The 25943-nt window shown below is 50.2% G+C and overlaps 1 protein-coding gene across 1 annotated transcript in view; it reads left to right on the forward strand.

Annotated features, from left to right (window-relative positions):
• TIMM50 (translocase of inner mitochondrial membrane 50) overlaps positions 1 to 24368 on the forward strand; it is a 46929-nt gene extending 22561 nt beyond the window's left edge. The window contains exons 5-11 of the mRNA XM_067556762.1: positions 9415 to 9473; positions 11545 to 11664; positions 13090 to 13194; positions 14832 to 14930; positions 20880 to 21036; positions 21542 to 21648; positions 22826 to 24368. Coding sequence (XP_067412863.1) covers positions 9415 to 9473; positions 11545 to 11664; positions 13090 to 13194; positions 14832 to 14930; positions 20880 to 21036; positions 21542 to 21648; positions 22826 to 22927 — 749 coding nt within the window. The 3' untranslated portion in view covers positions 22928 to 24368. The remainder of the gene's footprint in view (positions 1 to 9414; positions 9474 to 11544; positions 11665 to 13089; positions 13195 to 14831; positions 14931 to 20879; positions 21037 to 21541; positions 21649 to 22825) is intronic.
• Positions 24369 to 25943: the final 1575 nt, after the last annotated feature.

Raw genomic sequence — 25943 nt, forward strand, 5'->3', positions numbered from 1 at the left:
CTCAGACTTGGCTGCTCTACCTGCCTTCCCAAAGCCTCCCATTCAAAAGAAGACCCTGCTTCTGAGCTGCAGTTTCCCCATCTCTTCCCCCCCCCCCCCCTCCCTGCAAACATGATGCCATCTTCTATTGTGGTCTGTTCGTGAGGGTATACAGTGATTCCTCATTAATCCCCTGGAAGATGTGTAGTTGTTTCCATTTTATGGATGGATAAACCAAACCACAGAGAGGTTACGTGCCTTGCCCAAGCCTGACACTGATTCAGTGTGTAGCAGCAGTCTTACTTCCTACTCCCCTGCTCTAGCCACTAGCCCACACTGCCAGCAGTGGTGATGGAAACCGAGAACTCCAGCTAGAGCCTTCAGAGCGAGGTGATGGGTAGCAAAGGGCACAAACAATTTATGATAGCTGCTTTTGTCAGTTGGGAGGCAAAACTGTTTCCTAGGAGCTACTTCTATCATTTGCACGTGGATTTTTTATGGAAACCATTTCCTTGTGAAGGATTATGGGGTTGTTTTTCAATGGAAGGGTCTGGTCCCAAGAGGTTTGACCACAAATGAGTATGTTCACACGCCAGAGGGAAGATTTGGCAGCCCATACCAGTGTTAACATGCTCAGTTCAGTCTTACAGACAAGGAGTCAGCGTCTGTCTGAAATGCTCCCATCCTCTCCTGAGCCTCCAAACTCTCACCTGGGTGAAACAGCAGCTCTTGCCACCTGCATATCACTGCAGGAGGGTTTCCAGCTAGCCCTCATTGGTCAGAAATGGGGCAGAAGCCCTTTGACTCCTGTAAGAAACCATCAGCTGCATTTTCATCTTCCAGCTGCTGCTGCAAACTGTGGCTTCCTTGCTGTTCTGACCCTCTCAGATAGGAGAGATTTTGGAGAAGAGCAACAATCAAGGAAGCTCCAGTAGCTGAGCTCCAGAGAAAGCTGGATCTTGGCATGACTAAATTGGGGGAGCCTGTGAATATTTGAAAGGTGTCAAAAGCAAGGAAGGAGAGAAACTGAGTGTGGTTCATGGGAGCATGGTCCAGTGGTTAGGGTGCCAGCCTTGGACTCAGGAGAACAGGGTTAATTCCCTGCTCTGCCCTGTGTGACCTTGGGCAAATCACCTAGCCTTTCTGTGCCTCAGTCCTGTAAAATGGAGATGGTAGTATTTCCCTGCCTCACAGGGGATGTGAGGAGAAATACATTGGAGTGTGATGAGCTCTGATACTATGGTCATGGTGGCCAGATAAGTATCGTAGCAGATGGGTAAGAGTTCTGGTGTGAAACTGAGAAAGGACAGCTCAGGGTGGAATTTCAAAAGCACCTAAGTGACTTAAGAGCACATGTCCTGTTGATTTGCGCTTTTACGGTGTGTTTGAAAATCCCGCCCTGAAGCTGAATAGTGGGAAATGCTTCCTGAGACTGAGAACTCAAGCTTTGGAACAGTCTCTCCGTGGGAAGGTGCGGCTGCTCTGTTGTTTAGGCCTTAGGACAGAACACGAGCAAACGTAGGTCAAGGAAGAATCCTGACACTGAGCCTGTGAGAGACTGTTTGAATTTGATTTTTTTCATCTCATCATGACTGTTTGATAAACCATTTCCTCTCTTCACATAGATATCATGTGAGTGTCTCCTTCTCTGCCCTTTCCAGTTAAAAACTCCAATCCATCACCCTCCCGTTGTCCTACTGGTAACAGATAGTGCTAGGCAGAAGAAAAGGTGTTTGGGAAGCAAGAATTGGGTGGAAAATGCCTTTCCTGCTGCACTGTAGATTGAGGTTTTCAGAAGCAGTTAGCACTTTTGGGGGCTTCAGTTCTATGGCACCCAGTTTCAGGAACCTTTAAAGCAGAGGTCCCCAAACTGTGGGGCGTACCCCCTTGAGGAAACTTTGGAGAGGGGTGCCACCGTAGGGCTTGAGCCAGCCTCCATGGGGACAGAGAGGAAGTGTCACGCAGTCCCGCTGTGCCCTCATCTCCGCCCCGGCTGCAGCCTTGGACTTTGCGGCCCCGTTCCTGGCCCTGGCTCCCAGCCCCGTTTTTCAACCCAGGCCTCATGGCTCCTGGGGGGAGTCCAGTCCAGATAAGAGGAGTGGCGTGACCCCAAAAGTTTGGGGACCACTGCTTTAAAGGGCCTGACTTTCAGCAAGTATTGAGCACCTGTCCTCTGACATCAGACCCTTTTATGATGTCTCAGTTTGGGGACCCCAAAATCACTGGTCACTTAATACAAATGGCCTTAGTAAGAGACATGCTTAGACTGTGACTGTGCAGAGCACATCCTGTCCCTTCACGCGACTATGTCCTTTGCTTAGGGAGATTCTATGGAAACTGGACAATATCTTCTCTCGGAGGCCTAGTTTACACTTAAAACATACACCAACATAGCTAGGTCAGCTAAGAGTGTGGAAAACTTCACCCCTGTTAACGACAAAGCTATGCCTCCAAAACCCCCAGGATTGATGTCCCTGTGATGCCAGAAAGCGCTTGTCAGGCTGGCTAATGTCATTTCGGGAGGTGGTGTTACTACACTGCCAAACTCCTTATGTTGGCATATGCCGAGTTTACACTGGGGGGGCTAAGCCGGCATACGCTCTGTAGTGTAGACCTGGCCTAACAATCAGGTGAGTGTAGGCTCTGAATTCACTAGCCCTGCTTTGACTTGGATTCCTGTATGGCAGCGGTTCCCAACCTGTGGTCTGCAGACCCCTGGTGGTCCGCGAGGCTACTTCAGGGGGTCTGCGGAAAAGAAAAAAAACATCCTCACCAAGGAAATGTACAATTTCAAATAAAACTAGTAGCATGTGGTGGTCCACAAAATATTTAGAGGTTGAAAAGGTCCGCACACTCGAAAAGGTTGGGAACCGCTGCTGTATGGTTTTCTTTTTAGTTTTCCCCCTGGATATCGACACTTGTTTTTCACCATGGAAGATAAGGGTGTTTGTTCCCACTTTCCAGGGTTGCCTGCAATTCCCAGCCTGGTATATGGCATGGGGGTTCTGGGAAAGGAAAGGAAGGGCTGCAGTCTTGACCAAGCGACCTATTGAGGTTGCAGAATGTGGCCTGCTGTATAATCGCTGTTCCATTTGTATCTGAAATCCTGTCCGTTTCCATATTAATTAGCCCAGGGTTAATACTGTAATTAAAACAAGATGAATTGGTAATGAACCAACACTAAAAGCCGCAGCTGAGAAGGAGCCAGGAGCGCTCCTGACGGTAGAAGATTAGCTTGATATTCACTCAGGTTTCCATTGCAGAGGGGCCTGCTCTGCGGCCAGCTGCAATCAGTTCCACATTGTGTGATCATCCAAGGCGGCTCAGGAGCCTAGATGGCCAGAATGATAATGACATCTATCAGTAAAGCTCTTGGCATTTTTAATCTGAAATTCACTAGCAAAGATCACGTGAAACTCACACCTGAACTCTCTGCTAATCTCAGAGCTATAAGGTGATCTATAATTTCCCACCTGCCAAAGAATGAATGGTTTGACCACTTGAACCCCCACAAATTAAATTCTCAAAAATACCAGCCAGTGCTTTTTATGAAGCTTATTAGGTACATCGTCATGGGACAAAAAATCCTCAGTAGAGACATGTTCAGCATTCATCTTTTTCTTTTAATATCTACAAATTTAATAGAATCACCCCCAAAATCAAGCAATCAAGGTGCTGTTTGTTTTCGATAGTGCCCAGAGTATGCCAGGAGCTTTCCAGACCCAAAGGGGAAGCGTGCTCCCTGTTGTGAAGAGTGATCTCTAAGCCAAATAATTATATGGGCCCCAGAATCAGCCATTTGAAATCTCACCCAGTCTTCTCTTCCACCATTCAGATTGTGGCAATGGGAGTAAGTTGTGAAACCCTGGAAGAGGGCTGGGCTGGGAGACGTTGCAGTGTCAGAAATTCTGGCCTGGTAATCTGTGTCCTCTTGTTCATCCCTTTCCTTCATGGGCATGGGGAAAACTGGATTGCCCTTGACTTGCTCACAGCAGCTGCAGCTCTGCATTAAGATAGTGACTATAATCAAATCTCGTGCCCCAGAGCTTCAGCTGCTTACCTGCAGCCAGAGTCAGCAAGGAATTTTTTCACCGGTGTGCAGTTTGTATCCTTAGATGTGGAGGGAATTTTTTGCCTTCCTCTGAAGCATCCCAGACTGGCTGTTGCTGGGATGGGCCATGGGATGGGGTGGACCAGTGCTCTGCATTCATGCAGAGAATCCTCTCATAGCTGCCTGTCTCGCTCTCAAGATCAAGGTCAAATGGTTTGCAAGATTCAGGGCCAGGAAGGAATTTCCCCCTGGTCAGATTGGCAGGGACTTTGGGGTTATTGATTCTTCTGCAGCATGGGGTGTGGATCTCCTGCTGGGATCATCTAAGCCTGTCTTGCCTCATCAATTCCCTGCCAGTGCAGAAGCCTCCAGCAATGGGTGGCACCTCAGGCTCTCCTGTTCTCCCTGTGGTTCACAATTTAGTTTCCTGAGGACAGAAATTCGTTGGTGGAAATTGTCATTGACTTAATATAGGAGCACCTGCGTGAAAATTAATGTCCTGTGCTATATGTGAGATCAGACTAGATGATCTGTTGGTCCCTTCTGGCCTTAAACTTGATGAAACTATATGGGCCCCACAATCATTCACCTGTAATCTCACCCTATCTTTCTCCCAACCTATCAAACTGTTGAAAGGGGGTGTAAGTTTTGGAACCACAGAAGAGGACTCACGGTGAGCGGAGGGCGAGTTTTGGTCGCTTTGGCAACACAATCGCAGAACTCTGTTCAAACCTTGGCCAGTCAGAGGGAAAGTTACCTCTCTGATCAGGTTTACAGATATCCCCCCACATTGGGTCTGTGCTTTGCTACTCCTTCCCAACAACCAAAGCCATATTTAGGACAGTTTACATACCCGCCCCCCCCCAACCCCTTGGTTATACAAGCTATGGAATTACTTCACTGTGCTGTTGTTGGAGACCCATCTGGTAAAATCCCAGCCTGACCGAAGATTTAAATTTGGCCAGCTGGAAGCACAAATGTCTTTACCAACTTTTGGATTTAGGTAGCGGAGAAATCTGGGAGGAGAGGAGCTCAGTAAATGGAAAGCCAGATTATAAATATGTTAATTCTTTAATGCGTTTATGCTGGATAGTGAGTGAGCGGTAATAAGCGTAACATGCTCAGCTCCCCCTAGGGGGAAAAAAAAAATCACGAAATAAAGTTACTTTACAATTCTAATCAGATGAGTGAAAGGGCTGGTGTCTGAGCGGCCTCTCCAGAGCAGCTGTACCAGTGCATAAACAGCGTGTGTGAGTCTCTTGTCAAGGGCAGAAGGTCAGGCAGGACTTGTGCTGGGGGGGGAGAGTTAACAATACTCCCTTCCCTACCCCTCCCTAGGCATAGGTGGGGGGGAGGGGAGGAGCAGAGTAGGGAGACGGCTGTGACATTGAATGAAGGGGAGAGGGATGAGACGCTGTAGTTTGTCTGTCCCCAAGGAATGGGAGCTATAGACTTTCCAGATGCCCCCCTTCTCAGCCTGTTCCACTTGATGAGTGAAGAGCAGGGGCAGATTTCAGGAGAGCGAGCCCCAAGGGGGTCAGAGCGGAGCAGGGGGGAAAGGTCAGGCTCCGACGGCATCCTGTTGCAGTGCGGTGTCTCATACCTTCGCCCTGTCCAGTGTGCCTTCGCTAGCTTAAGCTCGTTCTACAGCTGCTCGCTCATCTGTTTCCTGGATTGGCATGCCAAAGGAGCCATCAGCTCCCCCTCCGCCAGGCTTTGACTCCCAAATTCACCCAGGCCCTAGCTCCCTACTCGAGAGCCCATGTTTCCTATTAAACAAAACTTTCCATGCTTCCCTGATAAAGCTGACGTGTGTCTGGATTTTCTTCCTGCAGTACATTGAATATTCTGAATACCTGCATCATAGCAAAGCCAGTGGGTAGATGTATTCTGGTGGTTTCTGTTGAAGAGCACACCTCTTAAACATACAGGCTGGCTCTTCATTTGACATTGGCAGTGTTGCTGTAGCTGTGTTGGTCCTAGGATATTAGGGAGACAAGGTGGGCAAGGTTAATATCTTTTATTGAACCCACTTCTGTTGGTGAGGGGGACAGAAAGCTCTGTGTAAACTTGAAAGCTTGTGTCTTTCACCAACAGAAGTGAGTCCAATAAAACAGTGGTTTTCGGTCTGTGGACATCTGGGGTCCGCAGACTAGGATTTCCAAGTTTGCACCTCCATTTGAAAGTTTTTAGGGGTCTGCAAACAAAAAAGGGTTGAAAATAAAACATACTACCTCATCCATCTTGTCCATTCATTTCACATCATTTAGGTCCATAGATCTTTGCCATCTCATAGTACTGTCAGTTCATGGCCTGACTTTGTCAGAGGTGCTGAGCTCCCACTGACTTGAACTGGGGTGTGCTCAGCAAATTAGACCTTTGTATATTACTTTTGCCCCTCCCTGAAGGCCTGTAAAACAGAGAGGCAGATGGAACTTTGCTGACCACTTTCAAAGGCAGAAAGTCCAGCGAGCGGAACACTTCAGATAAAATATGTACAGAAACACACAGAGGAGGCAAGGCAAGGGCTTTGTCTGCCCATGGACCCCTGAGAGAGAGAGAGCTGGGAGGTTTTAGCCTGGGATAGGAAGCGCTTTTCACCTGCTCTGTTCAGCAGGCCTGGCATATGCTCTGTCTAGATTAAAAGCCATTTTTCAGTCAGTGGCCCATTGTCAGACACAATAGAAAACTCTCCCGCCTCCTTTTCCTCGCTCCAAATCTCTGGCTAATTCTCCAAGCTCTTTCCTTTAGATTTAAAGATGTACGGGTTGGGGTTAACATAATTGTTTAACCACTGTGTGCCAGCCACCATGTGACCTAGAATAATCTGTCAAGACACTGCAGACCCTTTCTTCACTCCCCCTGTGTGTGCGTTTTAAATGATGTGTATCTACACCCTTGCAAACATGCTGCAGATAACTTTCCACTATAGAGCTGAGCTCCCTCTCCACAGAGCTAGGATGTGTTCTCGGTTTTCCTGGGGTCGTATTAAATACTTCACTCTTATGTGGTGCTTTTCATCTGTTGGTCACAAAGCAGGGTATAACTATTGTCCTCTGTGTTACAAAGGGGAAACTGAGGCATAGAGCAGTGTGGTGTGTGTTGCCCATGATCACACAGCTGGTCCATTTCAGAGTTGGAAATAGAACCCAGGTCTCTTATGTCCCAGCTGCCTCCCCTGTCTGCTGGAATTTTCAAAAGAGTGGCATTTGCGTCAAAAATAGTAATTGCTGTGTTTGTAGATCTAGTATTCTGCGTGGAGGGAAGGGGACAATTGGACGCAGAATCCAAGTTTAATATTTGATCCCAGTCCAGTAAATAGTAAACTTGGTTGCAAATGAAACTTGGGTTTAAAACAATATCGATTTTTTTTCCCCTCGGTTTAACTTTTCCAGGATTGTCGTCTTTCTTTCTTTAAGTGTTGCATCTGACAGACAGAGTCAAACACAGCCTTGTCAGTGATCAGATTCCCCTGTATGGGCCTGCGATTGACACCTGAATCCTGCGCTCAACAACCCCATCGTCATCCGCCCCAGCTGCTCAGCCCGCATTATCATAACAATTGCCCCCAAATTATGTCCCATTCAGTGCCTCTGCCTTTGATTGATTAACTTACAGTTTCTGTTTGAATAACCCTGGCCGCTAAGATGGTAAAGCTGTAATCTCAGAGGGATAGTTAACAGCGATGCTGTGGGGACTGTGCTCTGTCACACGCTCTCTGCAGCCTGACCCCTGCTCATGGGAACATCTGATGAGACAGGAGGCCAGTAATTGAAGAATCCATTCGTTGTGTGTGTTGGGATGCTTCTGCATGTGCGAGAGAGCTGCATGAGATGGTTAGGGTTGCCAGCCAGCAGTCCACACATCATCTGCTAGCGTGGCTGCTGAGTGGAAGATATACAGTTTTATGTTTTTGTTGCTTGCGCTACTGAGTGTTTTTTCCCCCTAGACGTCTGCTTTCTAATCGAGACACAGCAGCAGTGTCCCCAAAAGAAATGCTGTCTATAGCGCCTCTTTCAGGGCAGCCCTCCTTCCCTTTTAAAGCTATGGACCAAGATTTTCAACAGTGGCTTGTGATTTTGGGTGCCTCAAATTTTTGATTATCCAGCTTCACCCTTTAAAGGGAAGGGGCCTAATTTTCAAAGGGAGAACTGCTCCTTGTTTTCTGAGAATCACCTTTAGTGTCTCAAGTTTGGGCCCCCCAAAATCTCGAGACACTTGAGTAGTTTGGCCCTGATTAGCAGCTAGAGAACGTGTTCTTATACTGATGTGCACCTGCCTTCCTTCCCCCCACTTTGCCCCCACCTTTCACTGATGCAACACAATGACACGTAAATAAAGGAAATTAAGTTTGAAAGGGCCAGTCTATTTTAACACACAAATTGCCACAGCAATTTTGCCAGACTAGTTTCAAGTTCTGCTTGCTGTCACCCACCTCCCCACACTGAATTACCTCTCCCGTTTCTGGTGATCATGGAAAATTATCCTATGCCTCAAAAAAATTGCTGCTTGGCACATGCTTTTTGCCAGGTGCCGCACAGACCAGCGATCAGGGTGCCCCCATGGTGGCCACTGCACAGGCACAGAATAAGAGACAGACCCTGCCCCAAAGAATGTACAGTCTACACAAGGGGTGGACTGGAAAACAGAGGCATAGAGAGGGAAAGGGACGTGTCCATGGTGAGAGAGCAGGTTGGTATTAGAGCTGGGAAAAGAACCCAGACAGCCTGACTCCCCATCTGCAGCACTGTCCCATAGAACATGCTGCCTCTTGTGCTGGTTGGCCTGGGGAAGAGGATGCATAGACTTTTGCAAGGCTGACTTACATGAATAGGATGCTACAGGAGGATGCTGGTACTTAACTAATCAGACCCTTTGCTGAAGCAAATTCTTACAGCATCTCCAGTTTTTGGTTTGGTTTTCTTGTGCAGAGTCTCCTTGGTGCAAGTGTAATTGAAGGAGTTTGTGCCCCTAAAAGGATGCAGGGCTAATGAAATGATAAATTCTATCTTGTATCTGCCGCCCTAGGTACTTTATATGTTGCCATTGCCATCGCCTGGCGTTCTATGGTCATGAATGAGTAAAGCATGTTTGTGAGAGAAAGGAATGCTAACCATGTCTTGCATGTAGGAAACTGAGGCATGCTGGTCATGTGACTTGGGCAGGGTCCCTCAGGAAATCAGTGGGGAGCTGGAAATTGACCCCAGCTCTGGTGCCCCAAGCATCAAAGCACCTTTCCTCTCGCCAAGCCCATGTGCATATGGTCCTTCCAGAATCCCTCAGGACACAGGGTTTCATTTTCCTGCTAGCTGCAGTGTTTGGCGTGAAGATTTTTCCCGCTCTAGATGCTGCTTCTACATGCGACTCTTCCTCTTGTTTTGCAGATCCAGTGGTGATTCAGCAGCTCCGAAGGACATATAAATACTTCAAAGACTATAGGCAGGTGAGTAGCTGCACAAACCCTCCAGCAGGCCTCAAACAGCTCATTAAAGGGCTGATCCTGTCCTCTCTAGTCCAGTAAAAACTCCAGTGTAAATTTCACAGGTTTGAGCCAAGTGTAACTCTTATGAATAGGGAACCTGGGCCCCTATCCTGATGGTTCTGGTATGTCTCGTGCAGTTAGTTATCATTTGTATTCTGATAGCACCTAGAGGGCCCTGTTGTGGTAGGCCCTATGCAAACATATGATGAAAGACTGTCCCAGCTCTAAAGGGCTTACATTGACAGCATGCTGCCTGTAATTTGTAAAACTTCCTCTCTTGCTGTTATGGATTTAACCCGACCCCCAAAGTTGGGCCTGTGTGTGGCATTCAAAGTTTGACTTGAGAGGAAGGATGGTCCAGTGGATAGGGCACTAGCCTAGGTCTTCAGGCATCTAGGTCCATTCCCTGCTTCGCCACAGACTTTGGTGTGACCTCGGGCATGTCATTCAGCACCTCTGTGCCTCAGTTTCCCACCTGTTTAAAAATAAATAAATAAAGGGCTGATACTTCCCTACCAAAGGGGAAGCCCACGCTAGTTTTAGTCCAGCTGGTACAGGTAACGATAGGGCTGAAGATAGTGCAACAGAAAAGGCTAGTGAGCAGAGTATGTACCCAGGGTCCATGTCTGGCTTGTACTACCCAGGCTGCACTGTCTTCACGGCTGTTGTCACCCACTCGAGCTGATTGGAGCTAGCCCAGGCACGGCTAGTCCTGCACAGCTTTTGCTGTGTAGACATCCCCTAAGAAAGATCCAAACCGTTAGTGAAATACATTCAGGCTGACTGGTCTCATATTGAAAGTTCATAGATTCCAAGGCCAGGAGAGCCCCTGTGATCATCTCGTCTGAGCTGTGTAGCACTTCTCTCCAATTATTCCTTTTCAACTAGAGCTTTTTAAAAAAAAAAAAAAAAAAAAAAAATCTAATCTGGATTTAAACATTGCCAGTGCTGGAGAATTTGCCACCACCCTTGGTAAATTGTTCCAGTGGTTAATTACCCTCCCTGTTAAAAAGGTACACCTTATTTCCAGTCTAAATTGGTCTAGCTTCAAAAAAAAGTTTTCTCTTCATCTTGCCAAGATCAGAGTTCAGGCTTCTGTATTCTTCCCCGTACAACAATTGATGCCACCCTTAATGTCTTCATGTTGAGATCAACTATTCCAGGTAGAAACCCTCAGGCCTGAACTGTGGCCTGTCCCTTACACCTTGGCAGCAAAAATCTGTTTACACCAACAGCTTTGCTCTGATCAGAAGCTCAGGTTCCTGTTAACACTCCCAGCTGCTTGAGCGTCTTGGCCATGAAGGTGGAGAGGCCGTTGCCAAGCCCAAATGCATAGTAGAGGACCATTTTAGACCTCATCCCTTTAGCAGCTGCAGCTTCACACATGCAGAAGACACTGTCTTGGTTTCAGAAGTGGGTTGTGGCTAGCACAGATTGTACAAGGTTGAGGGGGGAGCCCTATTTTATCTGAAATCTCCCATACGTTCGTTTTTGAGGCAAGTTGTAACAAGGTGTTAAACAGTGTTCTTCAGCTCTTGCTGTTTACTCTGATTAAACAGAAGCCTGGTACAACAACAGGAGTTGCACACATTTCTCCAAAGCCGATAGGTTACAAGGTCAGAGGGGCGGAGGGGGAGGATCGGGAAGAGCAGCGGCAGAAAGAGAGGAGCAGATGTTTAGTTTTGGATTGAAGCTGCCCCTTCCTCTGCCACCTGTCAGTAACACTCAGGGATTCAGTGGCATGAGAATAACATCTTGGGAGCTAAAGCCTTTCGATGGAGGTAGTGCCGGTGGCGGGGCCTTTTTGTACAGATCATGGGAGTGCTGGTGAGAAGCGTGGGGCTCACCATAGAAATTAAATGAACGACATACGTAATGCAGATATGTAATGTACGACTGTGTCACATGCACGGTAATGTAGTGTTCCAGATAGTTATGCCCTTCTTCCTCACTGCTCCAGGCACCTCCTTGTCTGGCTTCCTCGTGCACCTGTAACTCCTTTCATCTGTTTTCCTGGGTCTCTTCCCTGCAGATGATTATCGAGCCCACCAGCCTGAAGCTGCTTCCAGACCCCCTGAAAGAACCTTACTACCAGCCTCCCTACACCCTGGTCATTGAGCTTACAGGCGTTTTGCTCCATCCCGAGTGGTCGGTAAGTCAGTCTCTCTCTCCTTTGCTGTTCCCCTTTCTGGAGAGAGATTTAGAGAGAGGAGTGCTCCTTCCCTCAGATTCTTTGTATGTTGTTTCAAGTGCTTTTGTGACAGATACATGAGGTCTGGCAGTGGGTTATTGCATTAGCTGAGATCCTGATAGATCATAAGTGAAATTTAGATTTGTAGTACCAGTATGGCACCTGACCCTTCCCTGTCCAGGACCACTTTACAGGTTGACACAATGGTCAGACCATAAATGGCACCCTAGGCAAAGCCGGGCTCTACCCACAGGTTTACTTGTCAATTTCACTGTTCTAGCTGAGCAGAGAAATTGACAACTATGACAGCCCCAGATTTTACCAGTATAAAAATCTTGAGGGGCCCACACAGTGTAATTTGCCCCAGGCCCGCACCCCCCTGGGGACGGCCTTGGGGAGCGCTGCTATCCACTCTGGTGGGCTGCTAGTGCCTGTGTGAGGAGAACACCATGTGACCCTGCCATCAGGCCATAGTGATTGGCTGGTGTTGACCTTTGCTCCTATATGGAGGAAGGAGGGGAGAAACAGCAGGGGGTTTTGTGATCTGCCATAGCCACAGAGGACTGCAGAACTCAGAACTCTCCTGCTTTACGAGAAATACAGTCGTCCAGCAGTAAAGGGGAAAAAGATTATTTCTCAGAGTGGAAAATGGAGTGTTGGGGTACTTATTAAAATGTTCAGAAGTTAGGGGGTACTTGCTACTTAAAAGGTTGAGAAACACTGCCCTAGCTATCATCTGTGGTTCGCTATCAAGATGTTGACTCCCGCCTGCCATCAGCCCATGGTGTCAGCCGCCCACTTGCTAAATTCTCAAACACGCACCTTTGGCCTCTCTTCCATGCTGCCCTTCCTGCTGGGGAGGAGCTCTCCACAAACAGCTGCAAAGCGACCCAAGTAGCTTCCCTCAGACCCCTCCTTCAAACTCCCTTTCCACAGGCCGTTGGTGTGCTGAGATCACTTGCTGTTATGCTGAGCAGTGTTGTCTCATTGTTCCCTTGTACACCCCCCTCTGTCTGTGTGTCTTGTCTCTTGCCTTCTCCTCAGACGGTCAGCCCTTCGGGGCAGGGATTGTCTTTGTGGTCTGGGTTGTACAGTGCCGGGCGCAATGGGGTCCTGGTCCTAGGTGCTACGAAAATACCGGATAAGTCAGGCCTGGGGTTCCTAGGTGCTATGATGATATATGAGGGGTCTCTTATGAAGAACCGCTGGTTACTTTACCAGACGTCCCTGCACCTTATTTCCCCTGAGCTCTCTCCATGCTGTGTGGCTTGACTGCAAAGCCAGCCAGGCTTCCGATATCAGCCTCTTTGTGAAAATCAGCTACTGTCCTGCCGTAGCGAGTTGTCATTTTATGGCTTTTCTTTCTCTCACTCCCTTTGTCCTCAGCTAGTAACCGGCTGGCGCTTTAAGAAGAGACCGGGCATTGACAGTCTGTTTCAGCAGCTGGCACCGCACTATGAAATAGTCATCTTTACATCTGAGACGGGCATGGTGAGTACTGTGGGGCCCTGCTGGGCGTTATCGGTGATTTCTCCTCAGACAGGTGCAGCTGGCATGCCTTGGATAAAATCGGGGGTGGGGGAGACGGAGAGCTTCTCCTGCAGGCTCTGACAGAGCGGGAAGGGGCAGAGTGTGCAGCGTACCTATGGGGACAGGCTGAGCTTCTCTCGTTAGAGACTCCAGCAGTTGAGCTTGCACCCTGTTCTGCAGCTCGAGAACCTCCAGCTGGGAGGCGGGGGGTTGGTTTCAGCTCAGTTCAGGGGTGTTGATTGTTTATACCCAGAGTGTGTCCCTCTTGCTAGGCAAAGTCTTTCCCGTGAGTTTTCCAGGCTCTTGCCTTCAGTAAATAGCTTGCATGGCAGCCTTTGGAACATGCCACTGCTCATTTGAATATGTATGGACCCCATCTTCTCCATTCACCCTGTTGGATTGGGGCTATTGCAGTGCTAATTGGGTGGGACTGTCCATGAGAAGGTTGTGTGTGGTCAAGATGAGCTTTGAGTCCATAGGCCAAAAAACCCTGTCCTTGTTGGAGCCTGCTGAGGGAACAGCATGAGTCTGGTCAGCCCTGCTGCCCTCAAAGCGTATCAAGGGAATGGCTGGCCCATGCTGAGATCTGGCATAGCTTTCCCTTGGGTAAACGGGGGGGGCTGCCCCAGTGGAACGCACCAGCTTCATGAGAACTGTCTGAACACAGTCTGTGTACACTGGGACACCTGTGAACTCAGCTGTGCACAGCCACTGCCTCCAGAATGATTAAATGCCCCATTCAATGTTGCCCAAGATATTGGTATAAATTGGGCTGGGTGGGGAGGTTGCCAAATTTTATGGGGTGTGTTGGAGACCTTGGTAATTACTAACCTTTAACTAACTTTGCCTTGTTCCTCTCAGCATCCATTACCGATGCCCTTTCCAGCTCACTCCCCAGTGCGTGTGTTTCTTGTGTTACAACTTCCAAACTTTGCCTGTGACATCAAGGTGCATGATGGATTTGGGGGGTGTAGTGGGATGACCAGAAAGCACTTTCACTTCTTTGTGTACATTCTGGAAGTATAGCTGGTCAGGAATTTTCCATCTGACTAATTTTCCAACAGAAAATGCCCATTTTGCAAAATGGAAATTTTCTTTGGGTAAATTTCTATTTTACCAAAAAAAAAAAAAAAAGATTCCTTTCTATTGGAAAAATCAGAATCATGTCTCCCCAACTGCTCGCCTCTTGTCAGTTTCACATTCTGCCTCTAGGCAGTCAGCAAGTTGAAAAATTTTGTTTCAGCTCTCCTAAAATGGACTTTTTTTCTGGAAATTCCTTCCTGGGAAAAATGCACCAGAAGTTTTGACTTTTTGTCCTGATTTGGGATGAGTTGGGGTTTTTTTCCCCCAAAATCATTATTTTTCACAGGAAGATATTTCCATTTGCCAGCCACCTGTATGCGTTAGGTTGTCCCTGACTTATGAAACCTATGTCTGGTTTTCTTCAGCTTCGCATACCTGCACGCTGCTCCTCATAAGCCCTGTTGCTGACCCCAAATGTGTTTCAAGGTGTCTCGGAGTGAAGAGCTTCAGATACATTTGAACCTGCAGGGTTGTCTGGTCCAGGCCTTGGATCACTCCTCTTCTTTCTCTTCCAGACGGCATTCCCCCTCATTGACAGTGTGGACCCTCATGGATTCACCTCTTATCGGCTTTTCCGAGATGCCACCCGTTACATGGATGGACACCATGTCAAGGTATCTTTACCAGGGGTTCTGGCTTGAATAGTATCAGTGCTTCCTAGTGTGGGAGATCTCAAAATAATCTCATAACACATCTGTGCTTGAGTAAGTCGGAAACTGACCATGTCTGAAAGCTTCATGTGTGTTTTGGTTAACTTGCTGCTTTTGCCTCCGTATCCTGATGTCACCTCATCCTTCAGCTCTGCTGATGCCCCTCAGTCCTGTCCTGCCACCTCCCCGTGATGCTCCAAACTTGGATTCGTCAACGGTGCTGAGTGTTGCCAGCTTATGTAGTGGGTTTTATGTTGTGAGCCTCAACAGTGTGTGCATTTAAGCCTCTGCGCCAGCTGATTCATTCTTGTAGAAGCATATACCAATAAACTCTTTATAGTCGTCACTTGAGAAAGGTGTACACTGCTGAGCTGGGATGAAGGAGAAATCCTCATCCTCAAGGGTCTTCCATTGCCTCTGGCATTTGCTGAGGGAAGTGGTTGGAAGGGAAATGGAGTCTCCTTCATTGAGTAACCCCAGCTTCATATAGACGTGACCCCGTCTCACTCTCCAGCTCTGCTTAATCGCTTTGGGGCGCATCTGCTGATTTTGCCAACACAAATTCTAGTGTGCCTCTATCCGAGAATGTGACTATCACCACCGGAGGCAGCTGCCTGGGCAGATCCCTGGTTATAGATTGTGTCAGCGGCCAATAGCTAATACCATCAGCAAACAGAGCCGCAGTCTGTGGGGAGCCTGCAGTAAGACTGTGGCAGCAACTCTTTCTGGCTGTAATCTTACTTTTAAAGGTGACCTGTAGCAGGGGGAACATACTGAGTTTGTGCCCTTTGATACATGAGGAAGGCCTCAAGGGGTCTTGGTTTTCTATTCGTTTTCACACACTAGGACTTCTTGACATGGGGTTGTCTACACTTGGCTGCAGTGCAGACTCTGGGGATGTGAATTGCAGAGCACACCAAGGTGTTGTGCTGACGCTGCTGGTGGGAACTAAAAGGTACCTAGTTTGCGCTAACGTAGTCCTCTGCATTAACCTGAACTAAGTACCTTTTAGGTTGTGCCAAACAGCATCCACGTGGGGCAGCGAGAGCACGATACTTCGGTGCACTCTGCAGTTCACACCCACCCATGGTCTGCACTGCAGCACGGTGTAGACAAACCCATAGCCTCAGGAAAATTAATCAGATGAAAGAATCCACTTCACATTCACACCTTTAGTTAAACTGCATTACATCCCTGTGTGGACACTCTCATTCAGAATTAGTGGCCTTAAATTGGTTTGTCTTAATTTAATTTGGAAGTGAATTGAAATAAAATGAATTAAAGTCACTTTAATTCTGTCCACATGGGTGTAATGCAGTTTAACTAATCCCATTAAAAGTTAATTTGGATTAATTTCCCTGGATGTCCTGATGTAGACAAACTCCAGCTTTGTCTGCTCTTCAAGAGCCTAGAGAGAACTGGCAAATTGATGACATCACAGACACCAAAGAAACAAAACCAGATTCAGAGGTGAAAGTGACTTTTATTTCAGATGTTTAAAACTTGGTTTGATTTAGTGCCTAATAAACACTTGAGAGAGAACTGATCTTGGTTCAGAACCCCCACCTCCCCAGCCCCCGTCTTTCCAGCTGAAAAAGCTTCTCATGCACCTTTCTTCATCATCCACCACAAGCAGGGGAAGATCAGCCTTAACATTCCCAACTTTAAAAATGAGCAAAATTGTGGGGGATGGGGACAGAGGTTGGGCCTCATCTATGTTGTAAAGGATAAAAATGGGGGGAAACGCGATTCCTTCCCTTCTCCGGGTCATCTTTAAAATAAAGGCAGCTGTTCTGAGCTGTGCTGCTTCGGCATGGCAAAGATTGTACTAGATTATTCCCAAACCTCAGAGAGCTTTCCCTTGATTGACTTGATGCACTGGTTGTGTTTAATAAGAGGCCCCCCTCAGCTGTCGGCCATCCAGAAACATGCTGCCCTGTATGTTAATTTCAGTTTGTCTTAGCGAGGCGGGGGTTGTCTTGGCTCCTACACTTTGCTCTGTCCTCCAGAGAGTGCTGATACGCACAGCATCTGCCTGCTGCCTCGCTGCCACAGTGGCAGAATGCGAATATAGAGATGATCGCTGACAGCCTTGTCTATCCGACCTTGAATTCCTGTGTGTCACTCATGCTCTCTGAATACGGCAGAAGGCCTGGTTCTCTGTGACTTCTAGACACAAAGGCCGAGCTGCCTGGCTGGACATTAAAACTCTCCCAGGCAGGTTAGACCCATTTGGGGATGTAGGCAGCTCGAAAGGCATCGCTGCTCTGTACCTCTCTCCCTCTGAGCATCAAGAACCCAAGGAGGCTGCCGTAGTGTTGGCCATGTGTCCCCATTTGATGCCATGCCCCGCATCCATGAAATAGTTCCACATCAACTTTGCATCTAAGCAGCGCTCTGCCCTCGGAAAGCTGCCCTCTTTCCCCAGCCCTCGCCCTCATGCTCTGTAATTCGAGCACCTCTGTCCACGCTCCACAAAAGAGCATGGATGTTTTGCTTTGCTATGGACCTTCTGTCTCTCTCCCCCTCACGCCCTCCCTCCCTCTCACCTCCCATCTGCTGTCCCAGGGTGGGCAGGGCATCCTTTTCTCTCAGGGCAGCTCTCTGTGTTTTGATTGTTGTGGATTTTGGAGGGGGCGGGGTGCTTTACAAGGGACAGCCCTGCTGTTCAGTCTAAGCGTCCATGCTTTAGAAAGAGCTTGCTGGTACCGTAACCGGGGTTGATTTCCCAGCGGGATGTTTTTGTTTACAACTGGAATATCACTGGGGAGGGGACAGGGCGACGAGTGTAAATCCAATCTGGAGGCTGCGTAGCAGGAACTCTTGGCGAGTACCATAGCCCTGTTTACCGCTGGTATTACAGAAATTAAACCCTTGGTTAACTCAGCTCTTAAATCAGTTGTGCCGTTGTGACTTCTGTGCTGTTACCAGCTCCAAGTGCAGAGATCTGATGCTGCAAAACACGGTGAATATCCATCCCTTTCCCCCTAAGGGCTCTAGTGGGGAATGCTCTTCAGAACCCTGCAGCAATCACATAACCCTGACCCCAGCCCCTTCCAATGCATTAGTCTCTTCCACACTCTATCTGAGCAGCACCCGATCATCCAGGCACAGTATTGGGGAGACAGTGCAGCCTAGTGGATAGTGTGCTGGGTTGGGACTTGAGACCTGGGTTCAGTGCCTGGCTCTGGCTGGGCTGCTGGCTGAACTTGGGCAAGTCACTTCCCTGCTTTGTGCCTCAGTTTCCCCATCTGTGAAATGAGGATAAGGATCCCAGTCTCCTTGGCGAAGCACTTTAAGATCTATGGATGAAAAGTGCTAGATAAGAGTTAGCTGCTGCTCTTGGATTCCCTGGCCTTTCTGCATTCACCCCTCATTCTCATTATGGGATGGAAAAGCAGGTCTGACTATCTTCCGTTTTGCCCTTCAAGCTTATGGATCCTGCTCTATGCAGGCAGGTGTTCGCTGGCCTGGGACAGGTGAAGGGGAGGAGAACCAGACGCATGCGGGCAGGCTCAGTCGTTACCTGTTGGTTTTAACGCCACGGCTCTTGGGCTGGTGGAGCTGCCATTGATGCCAGTGGGATTTCCGCGTCGGTGCTTGAAACAGGCCTTAAACGTGCTGTAGTAGAAAGTGAGAGTCTGAGACATGAGACCTAACGTAACAGGCCAGGTATAAGGTCTAGTAAAATAGGCTTGAACCAAAGTCTAATACTGCTAAGAAGCGAAGTCAGACTTCAAAGCGTTTATATGTTAAGTGTACTTGTAAGATAGAGGTCACTTCTCATTGTGCTGCACTGCAATAAACCTGACTGGGTGCCTTCGTTACTTTGCTTCTTAGCCGTATTAGACTTCGGTTCAGACTTCAGTGTCAGGCCCACCTTACTAGGCCTCAGTCCTTATACCTGGCCTGTTACGTTAGGTCTCATGTCTCAGACTCACTTTCTACTACACACCACGTCCCACTGACCTGGCAAAGTCAGTCTCTCCCTGGCGTGGCTAAGCTGGGCTATGGGAGTGTTGTGCCTTGTCCGTTGCAGGGAGAGGTGGCGAGTGTGGCTGAGGGGCTGGAGAGTCGGGTGAAATGTCCTTCCTGTGCTGCTCAGGCACTTGGATTTTTGCCAATCACCCAGAGTCTCAGGTTCAAACCCCAGCAAGGCGGACTCAGCTTTTCATCCTTCCCAGGGGCAGGACCTTTCTGGAAGACGCTTTGATCAATACAGGGGTGTGTAATGGGCTGGGCTACACAGGAGGTCAGACTAGATCCAATAGTCCCTTCTGGCCTTAAACTCTATGAATGGTTGGAGTAGCACAGAGTGAGCTCGGGGGGTTAGAGATGAGCTCTTTCAGCCGCTGTTCAGCACGAACGCTTAAAATCCCATCAGCTGCTCAAGAGCAGGTTTTACCCTGGTATCCTTGGATGAACGTCTCCCACCTACGTTCGTAGACGTGTCAGGCTGGAAGGGACCTTGAGAGGTCACCTCGTCCTGCCCCTGCACTGAGGCCGGACCAGGTAAACCTAGCCTGTCCCTGACAGAGGTTTGTCCAACCCGCTCTTAACAACCTCCAATGACGGGGATCCCGCAACCTCCCTTGGGAACCTGCCCCAGTGCTTCACTATCCTTAGAGTTGGAACGTGCAGTGTGTTGTGTACGGCTGCCTGTCACCCTGCCCCCAGGGGCGGCTGCATTTCAGTGGTGCAGTGAGCATGCTTTGGGATCCTTTTGTGGTGAACGTAGCTATGAGAAGTGAGTCAGTGGTGGGAAGTCAGGAACAGGGCTCAGGAGTTCCTGGCTCTGAGTCCCAGGCTGCTTTTCTCATCTGATGGGAAGGCTGCAGGGTAGCCCAGAAGTGGCCTGAAATGTGCAGAGGGGAAATCTTCAGTTGGAGAAGCAGCAAAAATGTGTACCCCAGGGAGATGTGATGTGACTGTGACAGGCAGACCGGTAGGGGGGGAGGGGTAGATCTAACAAGCAGGGATGCATCATTCCAGCAGTGTTGGCAGCGCCTCTTCCCCCCCACTCCAAACACAGGCAAAAGAGCTCCCTGTAGTGTAGTATTTGCTCTGAGCCATCCCGCAGAGCAGAATGGCATCCTTTGTCCCTCAGCCCTGGCTTTTTAGGGCTAGCCAGGTCGTCCTGGGACAGTGAAATATGACTCTGACCTGAAGCCGTAATGACTGCACTTTTCCCGCAGTGCTAGGGATCCGCATTCTGGGGGAGACACCCCGCAGCGTCGTGACCCTTCTGGCAGAGCAGGTGTGGGGCAGTTTGATGGGTTGTGTTGTTGATGGCTTCCTTGAACAGTTTTGCCCCATTGTGAGCCCTGAAAGTTGGGCCGAGTCAGTGGCAGGCTGCCCTCCTTGTTTATCCCCGGACGGCAGAACAAGGGCTGTGTAGACAGAGGAACCGCCTCCTTAGAGAGAGGAGGGTGACCAGAAATGCTGTTGGATCAACTTGCAAACTCCACCGTCCCTGATGAGACAAGACCTAAGATTTCCCCCTCCCCTGGGCCTGACGCTGCTCTGTCCCACCCGTAGCTGGACCCCCCGGTCCTCCAGCGCTGTGCCTGATGGACTTGTCCACGTGCGTTACTTCCCACGTGAGCCATGCCCATCTCCTGGGGCTGTGTCTGCTAGTATTTTCCCTGCCGCATCCCAGCCGCAGCAGAAACTCTGAGACTGCTGGTCTGGAGGAACCCCTGACTTTCAAACTGCTCTGTTGTCTGATGCCAAAAACACCTGCATGTTACTGCTCAGAAGAGGGGTTGCAGTGGGGGAGGGGTTGGAGGCACAGCCTAGGGTTGGGTGGGGGAGATCTATCTCCCAGGCCGTCCCACATGGTGCGAGCTGTGTTGGGCTCTGGGCTGCTGGGGAGTGCAAATTTCAGCTTCCGTCTCGTGTCCCTGCATCTAGGATATTTCCTGCCTGAACAGAGACCCCGCCAAGGTGGTGGTCGTGGACTGTAAGAAGGAGGCATTCCGCCTGCAGCCCTTCAACGGCATGGCGCTGAAGAAATGGGACGGCAGCTCCGAAGACAGGGCGCTCTTTGACCTCGCCGCCTTCCTGAAGAGTAAGCGGGGGCTGTCCCTCTGCCAGGGGCAGCTGCTGGCTGGGTGGGGGTCTCTTTGCGTTGAAATCCACGAAGTACTTACTGGCTGAATCATCGCTCTGTGAGCCACTGGGACGGTTCCAGGGGCAGCTCCTGCCACCTGTGCAGGTGGTGGGTCAGCGACTGCCTGACCACCCTGGGCTTCAATATAGAAAGTCCCAGAGATAGCCCCAGCCGCCCTCCCCTCCCCCAAGTAGTGATCGGGGTGGGTGTTAGAGGAAAGCCAAGGGACTGTGTGTAACAGCTGCTCCCTACGTTCCTGCAGAGAGCAGGTCCCTCTGGGCCTCTCTTCCCTGCTTCCTGCGTAGCGCTGTGTCTCCCAGGAGCATGCAGTGTTTCAGAGCGGGGCCGTATACACACGCAGCACAGCATCCCTGCCTTTGAGAGCCCTCCTGAACCAGCTTCATTTGCCGTGTTCGCAGGCTGATACTCAGCCTCTCCTCACCTGCATCTTGTTGCCCGACAGCTATTGCCTTGAGTGGGGTCGAGGATGTCAGGACGGTGCTGGAAAACTACTCCCTGGAGGACGATCCCCTGGAAGCCTTTAAACGCAGGCAGTCTCAGCTGGAACAAGTAAGGACGCTGATCTCGGGCCTCTTGCGGCCCCAATCTCGGTTGTGGCGCCAGAAGGCGGGGGGCAGCGTGGAGCGTGTCGGAGTTTTGGAGGGAGGGATGTTGTTGTTTACACGACAGCAGCATCTGGTAATGAGATCAGGGCCCTGTTGTGCCGGCGCTGCGCAGACAGAGCGAGAACAGCCCCGGTCACAAAGAACTTAGTCTAAATAGACAAGACACAGCCAGGGTCAGAGGGCGGAGCTGGGTGCAGGGTAGGTTCCTGCTCGCTAATCACGTGGAATAGAAATGTGCGTTTCTTGGTTTGCCTGCCCCCCCGCTTGCTCGTGGTGACCGATCCCACAGCCGTGAGCACTATGGAAAACCCTAGACAGCTGCGTCGACCCCGGTGGGAGGGATCAGCAACGCGAGGGGTGGTGCAGGTGAGAGCACTGGCTGAGCCTTTCCCATGGGAGGTGTTGGGAAGGCAGAGGGGGCCGCTCTGCACACAGGTATTGCGTCGCCGTGACTGTGTTGACTTGGAAACTTCCTGAAATAAGCACTTTTCTACTGGCCTAACTGCATCCATGCTAGGGGTTGTAGCGCTTTAATGTAGCTGTGTCGGAACCAATGTATTTGTAATAATCATAATTAAAACGCCCTTGTTTTTCATCAGTAGATCTCAAAGGCTTTATAAAGGCGATCAATATTGTACAGATAGGGAAACTGAGGCACAAGGGGGCAGTGACATGCCCAAGGCCGGGCAGTGGCAGAGCCGGGAATAGAAGCCAGGGCTCCCACAAGCCCCTTAGCTGCATTCCACCTGTCAGGCGCACTGGGATGCTGAGCATAGGAGTGACAGGCCCACCTGGGCTGCGCACACATGTGCGTAACTGGTGTGTGCTGCACTCCCCAGCACACGTCCAGCCAGGCTGATAGGCCAGCGCCTCCCGTTGAATTCTGGCACAGTGGTTATTGCTCATGCGTCATCTGTTGAAGGCTGGGTAGGAAGGATGGACTTGGGGAAAGCATGGGGGTGGCAATCAGACCTTGAGTCTGTTCCCACCGCTGCCACCAACTCCTTGTGGGAACTTGGCCGATCACTTCACCTCCCCGGCTGGAGTCACCCCCGTCGCTGTCCACGGTGGCTAATAGCTTCCCAGTAACGTGGGCTTTCTGTCCTTCTCTGTCCGTGCAGGAGGAACAGCAGCGGCTCACCGACCTGTCCAAGAGCAAGAAGCAGCAACTTTTCCTGGGCTCCCTGGCAAGCCGCCTATGGCCTCGGTCCAAGCAGCAGTGACTCTCTCCGGTGCAGCCCCTCCTGCTCACGGACCATCTGACCCCTCCGGTCCCGCTGCCTGGAAACTTTCTTAAGGAGGGGGCGCAGGCTCCGGCGGGGGGAGAGCTGTCAGCGCAGCATGGTCTTGGGCGGGTTCCAGCAATGGCATCCCATCTCCAAGGCCTGCAGAACTGCCATCAGACTTAGCCCTTTCCAGACCCCCGCTGGGGAGTGGGGAGCCGGCCGGCGGAGATTCCCATGCACCAGCTCTACCGTGGCCTGGTGGGCTCTGTGTTTCTGTGGGAAATGGAATTATCTCAGTACAAACAAAAGAGGGGAGGGGTGTCCGTTCCTAATTAGCTTCTAGCGCGTACACACCCCATATCGTGTTTCCCTCCGAGGAGAGAGGACAGTGCTGCTCCTGCTGGCGATTGGAAACGGGGTTACGCACACTCAAATAAAGGGTCACCTGTCTACAGCTGGCTCCCACTGACGCGACCCTGCTTTGCTCTCCCCACTTAGTTGTGAATGAGGGTAGGAGACGGTGTCTAAAGCCACTGCTTCCCTGTGTCTGTGGGGCAACTGATCCATTTGGTCACTACGGGGGTGCAGCTGTCTCAGCCCACCAGTTTTGCCAAGGACTGGTGTAGCTGGGGCCAGGAGCCAACTTGCTACAAACTCTTATTTTGGAAAGGTGGCCGGAGGTAGATCATGCACAAACTGCCCTGTCTGGTCCCTCAGCGGAAGGGGAACAAGCGGTCCCGATGATTTGCTCCCTGCCAGACAGGGTGGGCAGGGGTGTCTGGCCACATGCAGTGGGAGAACATAGAAACAAGAGTGGTAAATGGCAGTGAACCTATACAACAAAATGCACCTCCAACTCTAGCCCTCTGGCCCTCCCATTTCAGGGCTAAATGTGACCCCTGCCTGTCCAAGATCTCGGACTAGTGACTCAGTCTCTGAGGCCTTCTGCCCACTGTTGGAGCAGTCGCCTACGTACACCAGTGAGCAGAGAATTCCTCAGATCCTCTTCTGTTTCCCAAGCCCTGCAGCCTGCCTCGCGAGGGGAGAGGTTAGGTAGCCAGCTCTTGTCATCTGACGTCCATTTCCCCAGAACGTGCCAGGGTTGCCTGCTCCCTGTTCAAATCAAGTGGCTTCAATCTGCATCTTGGTGCATGGGGGGGGACACCAGTAGGCCCTTTAAGCAAGGTGTACGATTGTGAGGCTGGAGCAGCCTAGTTTCTTTGTCCGAAGCATCATTGTAAAGTAGAAATGACAAGGGCCTCTAATGACAATAAACTCACCGTAGATTTGGAGCCAAGAAAGCGTGTGTGTGAATTTTGAAGTGAGATCCTTGGTTTTATTATTATCCCTTTCTGGAGTGGGAAGGAAATGAGCGGAAGTGACTGACAGCCTCTGTGTTTGGACTCTCCCATTGCTTGGGATGGAGACTTGTATGATGTTTGAAAGGAAACAGATGGGGAAGGACATTCCCAGTGGTGGATCCCTGGGTGTGGGGTGGGAGGAGATGTGGGTGGAAGCTGCTGGAAGAGGGAGCGTTCCGGTTTTGATTCAGGAAAACGGGTCCTAGTTTCTATCTCAAGCCCAAGGATGGATGTAAACAGGAAAGTAAACAGATTAAGGAAATGCTGTCTCTGCTCATCCCAATCTGGTGCGATTGGTTCACTCTGATTCCGGTTCAGGCAGGCTCTGCCAGCTAGAGCTCAGATTACAGTGGGGCCCACGCTGGCATTGCTACGCTGGTTTCACCCGTACGCCTGGAAGGTAACGTGGGTGCCTTTCAGCAAGCTCAGGTTAGATCTCGGCACTGCGACAGGTTGGAATTTACCAGCCCGCTTACACCACCTGCCCGTGCAGCTGGAAAACCGATGGATATCTTATTGGCCCGTCAAAATAATTTCCTCGCCTCCCGGCTTTGTCCCGTCCAGTTTGTTAACGTTAGGTTTTGAATGCAATGTTCATCTCTTGTTGCCACTGCTCAGCCCAGGGCCGTGTGTCAGCTGTGAAGACCCATCCCTCCCTCCAGGCTTCGCCCCCCGCCCCCGGGGCCCTATTAACACAGTCCCCCGGGCGTCCTCGCCCCGGTGACTCAGCTGGCGAGGGTTAGTTCATTCAGTCAGCAATCTCCCCTTGCCATTTTTTGTTTCCTCATTCTTCATAGAAATAATAAGAAATAAAAGGCACTTCCCGTCAGGAACTGAGCCCACATCTTTCCCACACTTGCCTCCAGCCACCAGAACAAATAGACAGGCGGGCGGAACAAGTCATCCTGCCTTGGCAGGGGCTGGTGGGGAGAGATTTTTTTTGTGGGGAGGGGTAAGCAGCTGAGTTGTTTTGAACATAAACAGGACACAGGGCTGTAATTCTGCCTGGATCCTGCAGCTCGGAGGTGCCATATTTAGAAAAGCCACCTCCGGGGCTGCACTGAACAAGTTTGGGCTGTTTGTTTGTTTGTTGTTTTTTATTCTCCCCCTTCTCCAGGGTGGAAGGAGGAAGCAGATGCGTGTGTCTGCGATAGAGGGAGGAAAGTTTTGTTGTTCCACCGCTCAGCTCTTGCAATCAGTTGATCTCTTCTACATCCCAGCCAGGGGGACGGCGAAGGAATGGCTCCCTGCGTTCAAAGCCCTGGCAGTCTCTGCTGCCCTGGTAGAATGAGGCTGGGATTTTCCAACCGGCCTTTGGGTGTGGAGGTGCCCAGATCCCATGACAATTCACCTCTTTGGTCCCTCTGAGAGATCCCAGTTAAAACTGTGTTGAGTTGGGTCCATGGGGAGGGATTAGAAGCACCCAATTGGCTGATTTGGGTTTTGCCGGAGGACTCCTTGGATGACTGAGAGATGGGCGAGATCTTTCTCCAGCCTTGGTGACAGGAGCAGGTTATTGAATCTTAACCAAGGAGATTATTTTTGCTGAGAGCTCCCCAGCGCCCTCTAACCCTGTGCTGGTGTATTGGGGTGAGCACTGACCACGATGAGGGTGCCTCCTACTGAGCCCAGCGCCCCCCTAGCACCGGAGT

The sequence above is a fragment of the Emydura macquarii genome, unplaced genomic scaffold (genome assembly GCF_026122565.2).
Source record: "Emydura macquarii macquarii isolate MOO-44397 ecotype Brisbane River unplaced genomic scaffold, CSIRO-AGI_Emac_v2 contig_1790, whole genome shotgun sequence".
In the NCBI taxonomy this organism is placed as follows: domain Eukaryota; kingdom Metazoa; phylum Chordata; order Testudines; family Chelidae; genus Emydura; species Emydura macquarii.